This window comes from Babylonia areolata, chromosome 5, assembly GCF_041734735.1.
Source record: "Babylonia areolata isolate BAREFJ2019XMU chromosome 5, ASM4173473v1, whole genome shotgun sequence".
Taxonomy (NCBI): Eukaryota; Metazoa; Mollusca; class Gastropoda; order Neogastropoda; family Buccinidae; genus Babylonia; species Babylonia areolata.
This window is the reverse complement of record NC_134880.1, coordinates 4,124,062-4,129,061: the sequence shown is the minus strand read 5'-3', so window position 1 is coordinate 4,129,061 and position 5,000 is coordinate 4,124,062. Positions and strand designations below refer to the sequence as shown.

Sequence of the window (5,000 nt, the reverse complement as noted above, 5' to 3'; positions counted from 1 at the left end):
GAGTCACACAGCAGTTCATCCCACATCCAGGTGGAGACCCACAGCCTGCTGCTCCTGGGCCTGTGCTGCTCGGCGGTGTGTGTGAGGCAGTGCTCCCTGGTGGTCCACCTGCCGCTTATCTACCCTCGCCTGGAGGACCTGGCGCTGGCCCTCGTCGTGGCCTAGCTTCCGGTGGGGGTGGGGGTTGGGGGGGGATCCTTCTTCAAGTTCAAGGCCGGAACTTGCCATGGGCCGGAACAAAAAAAAAAAAAAAAGATGCGAAATTGTTAGGTTTTTTTTTGTACGTGTGGGTGTAAGAATGAAAGCCTGACGGACTGAGACAGTGTACGAATGATGAGCGCTTAAAGGTAGGGGGGAAAAATGATGTGAAATTAGTTTGTGTATGTGTGCGTGAGAGAATGAGGCCAGACTGACTGAGACCGGGTAGGAATGATGAGCGCTTAAAGGTAGGGGGGAAAATGATGTGAAATTAGTTTGTGTATGTGTGCGTGTGAGAATGAGGCCAGACGGACTGAGACAGTGTACGAATGATGAGCGCTTAAAGGTAGGGGGGAAAAATGATGTGAAATTAGTTTGTGTATGTGTGCGTGTGAGAATGAGGCCAGACTGACTGAGACCGGGTAGGAATGGTGAGTGTGTCTGAAGGCAGCAGTCTGTTGTCTGTGTCCCGCTGCTCTGTCAGTGTCTCTATCCAGGTACAGGTGTTTGTTTTCTTTTCACAACAGATTTCTCTGTGGGAAATTCAGGCTGCTTTCCCTAGGGAGAGCGCGTCGCTATACTACAGCGCCACCCTTTTTTTTTTTCTTGCGTGTAGTTTTATGTTTTTCCTATCGTAGGCTCCTTTGTTGTGCAAATGACTCTGTGACCCAAGATTGACACTTTATAAGTATCACTGATGAGCACATAGCCGAGTGGTTAAAGCGTTGGACTTTCAATCTGAAGGTCCCGGGTTCGAATCTCGGTAACGGCGCCTGGTGGGGAAAGGGTGCAGATTTTTCCGATCTCCCAGGTCAACATATGTGCAGACCTGCCAGTGCCTGAACCCCCTTCATGTGTATACGCAAACACAAGATCAAATACAGCCATACTCCGCTTTCGGGGGTGTGCATGCTTGGTATGTTCTTGTTTCCATAACCCACCGAACGCTTACATGGATTACAGGATCTTTAACGTGCGTATTTGATCTTTATGCTTGCGTATACACACGAAGGGGGTTCAGGCACTGGCAGGTCTGCACATATATTATGTTGACTTGGGAGATCGTAAAAATCTCCACCCTTTACCCACCAGGCACCGTCACCGAGATTCGAATGGCTGTGTCCACACGTGTCAGTGTCGAGGTTAACTGGTCAATGTCAGTGTATTATCTTCCCTTTTCTGCTTCAGCAGGGCAGGGCAGCATGCTGGGGTGAAAAACATCTGGTGTTGAATGGGTTAAAAGTCAAGGGTAGTGTAGAAGACCGATGTATGATGATCTGCGACAGTACTTTGTTAAAGTTTTCAAAATTGACTGATGAGAAAATTGTGCAGTTTTGTGTATTTTTGTCCCCAGTTCGTTGACCAGTGATGATAAATCTCCACAGTACTCTGAGAGAGTGTTTAAGACTAATGATATATCGTTGTCTTTTTTTGTTTTTAAACTGATTTCTGATAAAGTCTTTATTGTTTAAAGACTACTTGATAATCAATTTGCACAGCATTCTGTGAACATTTTCAAAACTAACTGATGATTATTTTTTCACTTGACTCTGCTCAAAGTTTGTCAGGTGCAGACTGACTCTTAATGAATCCCCACACTACTGTACAGTATGAGTTTGAAGAACAAGATGATTCAAAATCTCCACATATTTCTATCAACGTTTCCCGGAATGCTTGATGATGATCCCCCCCCCCCTCCCCCCCCCCCCCCCCCCCCCCCCCCCAGCACTGAACTGACCAGTCAAGGTCGGTGATGGTCTCCTCTGTCCTTTGAAAGACTGGTTGCTGATGGTTGGGAGGGGAAGGGGCGAGGCAGAGAGGGAGAGTGTGTTTGGGTATTGATTCAAAGCCTTGGAAAATGTAGTATGTATGCATAGATATAGTGAAATGTGTTTGTGCGCACGTGTGCGTGTATGTATGTGTGTGTGTGTTGGAGCATGTGTTTGTGTGTGTGTGTGTGTGTGTGTGTGTTTGGATTTGTCCTTCCATCAAAGTTACGCTGTGCTTTCATTTGTCATTTTAATGTGTGCCATATCGTATGTATACCTTTTCTTTTTTTTTTTTGATTATTCATTGTACGTATGTGCCCCATGCTAGTCGTGGACACTGAAGAATAAATATAATTTGATCTTAGAAGAAAGAAGTTTCATAATCATCACATTTCTAAAAATAATTACAAATTACAAAATTGTCAACTTTGGAGAAAGCCCACCCTCCCCGTGCTCCGTGGAGAAATGTCTGCTGATGCAGGCTGACTACTTTTCACTCATCTCCACACTTCTTCTTTAAATCAGGTTCTAAAAGTTCAAAAATAAATCTCTCTCTCTCTCTGTCTCTTTCTCTCTGTCAGTCAGTGTGTCTGTCGCTGTGTTAGGCAGGGAGATATCCCCGTGGGATGCCGGGGGCCTTTCAGCATGAACAGCATCCTCACCTGTTTCTGTCTTGCTTTTCCTTCACTGTGTGTGCTTCATCTGCCTTCCCAGTCCATCCCCCTGTCTTTTTTCAAGCAAGCCATGGAACTTGTTATCTCTTTCCCACAGTCTGTTAGGTACTGCTGTCTGTGCTGTTTTGCTCTGGCGATTGAGTGGTAATACTATAAACACTGGGATGGACACTAGCTGTCCATTCTGCGGTGTTATTTGCCAATGATAAGGCCATTTCATTTATTTGGTTTCGACGGTTTTGAAGTATTCTTGTTCCTTTTTTTTGCGATTTTGTGACTCACTTGTGTAAACAAAGTGAGTCTATGTTTTAACCCGGTGTTCGGTTGTCTGTGTGTGTGTGTGTGTGTGTGTGTGTCCGTGGTAAACTTTAACATTGACATTTTCTCTGCAAATACTTTGTCAATTGCCACCAAATTAGGCATGAAAATAGGAAAAATTCAGTTCTTTCCAGTCATCTTGTTTAAAACAATATTGCACCTCTGGGATGGGCGCACAAAAAAAAAAAAAATGAAGCCTTGTTATATGCAAACTGCATTTACTGTTATATTTATATTTTTTGTATTCTCTAAACTTGGCACTTTGATCTGATATTCTGACCCAACAACAAGAGCAGTCATTATTATCATTTTTTGTTCAAACAGGAACTTCTTTTGCTAAGCATGGAAGTTTTATTTATTTTGCAAACGTTTTGGTGCAGATAGTAAAGAAGGGAAGTTACTCTGTAATTAATGCTAGGGGAGTTAATTTGCTTTAAACTGATCTTTCTCATCTTAAACATTACATTTTGAAATTATACTCAATACATAAAAAGCTTGGATTTTTATTTTTTATTTATTTTTTTTTTTAGTGTATCACAAATGAGTCTTGAAGGCCTTGCCTCTCTTGTTTTTTTTTGTAATCTGTGGATAGGTAGAAGGGCTGACTTCTCCAGCACAGCCTAGTCCTGTTAGCCTTAAGGAGCTTAGTGGTTCAAGTGATATGTAATATGTCGTGAACTGCGGTGTTTTGCAGGGGTTTTTTTTGTGGCCGTTCTTTTTTGTGTTCAATGCGGCTGAATTCTGTATGTATTTGAGCAGTCCCGATGTGGCTCAGGGCTGCCTGCTGGACGTAGGCAGCCATGGGTCAAAGGCCTCAGAAACAAAAACAGAATAAAGACAAGCTTCAAGAAATAAAAGCAAAGCAAACAAATTGTTTGAAGATTATATGGTTTGCTCAGAATTGTAAGTTCGACTATTTTGCAACTGTTTCATTATGTTACTTTTGTCATTTTTGACAGTGATTAAACTATGTGCAATACATTTTGTAGTCCCAATGTGTGTGTGTGTGTGTGTGTGTGTGTATGCATGCGTGCGTGTGCGTGCGTGTGTGCATGCGTGCAAGAAAGAGAGAGAGAGAGAGTCATTAGGTATACAGCTCTGGTGACATGTGAGTGTAAATCAGAACGATAATAGTAAAAACGATGAAACAAACTGAAACAAAAGAGTCAAGCAGATTTCGAATCAAAATAAACCAACTCGACAATTTCATTATTTGTCTGGTCCATTAAAAACAAATGAATGGACTTACCATGTCCCTAGGCCAGTCCAACACGTGTGTGCATCAGGCAATAGAGTTACAAAGGTCCAGCCAAGCTGAACACGCCTACGAGAGCACCATGTAACGAAGCCAGTTAGCCCAGAGATGCCCAGACTATCAATTCAGCTAATGGGGCAGCTGGACGACACGCGAATGATCAGGCCCAGAAATGTTGGTGGGAGTAATTATTTGCATTGATACAGAATACTGTATTGTGTATTCTGTATTTCTCTTTTTTGTCACAACAGATTTCTCTGTGTGAAATTCGGGCTGCTGTCCCCAGGGAGAGCGCGTCGCTACACTGACAGCGCCACCCATTTTTTTTGTATTTTTTCCTGCGTGCAGTTTTATTTGTTTTTCCTATTGACGTGGATTTTTCGACAAAATTTTGCCAGGAACAACCCTTTTGTTGCCGTGGGTTCTTTTACGTGCGCTAAGTGCATGCTGCACACAGGACCTCGGTTCATCGTCTCATCCGAATGACTAGCGTCCAGACCACCACTCAAGGTCTAGTGGAGGGGGAGAAAATATCGGCGGCTGAGCCTTGATTCGAACCAGCGCGCTCAGATTCTCTCGCTTCCTTGGCAGACACGTTACCTCTAGGCCATCACTCCACCCTGGAAAAAATATGTAGAAAAATGCACTGTGGTAGGAAAACAAAATTATACAGAAACAAGAAGACTTAAAAAACCAGCGGTTGCCGAGCCTCATTTCCAATGGATGGCTTAGACCTGAGGCCTAATCGTCCTTCTTTGCACTTGAACGTGACCAGTGGTTGAGGGT

The 5,000-nt window shown here is 43.4% G+C and overlaps 1 protein-coding gene across 1 annotated transcript in view; it reads left to right on the top strand.

Moving 5' to 3' along the window:
- Positions 1-180, top strand: part of LOC143282323 (uncharacterized) — a 28,630-nt gene extending 28,450 nt beyond the window's left edge. The window contains exon 10 of the mRNA XM_076587926.1: positions 31-180. Within this exon, the coding sequence (XP_076444041.1) occupies positions 31-165 (135 nt within the window). The 3' untranslated portion in view covers positions 166-180. The remainder of the gene's footprint in view (positions 1-30) is intronic.
- The last annotated feature ends 4,820 nt before the right edge of the window (positions 181-5,000 follow it).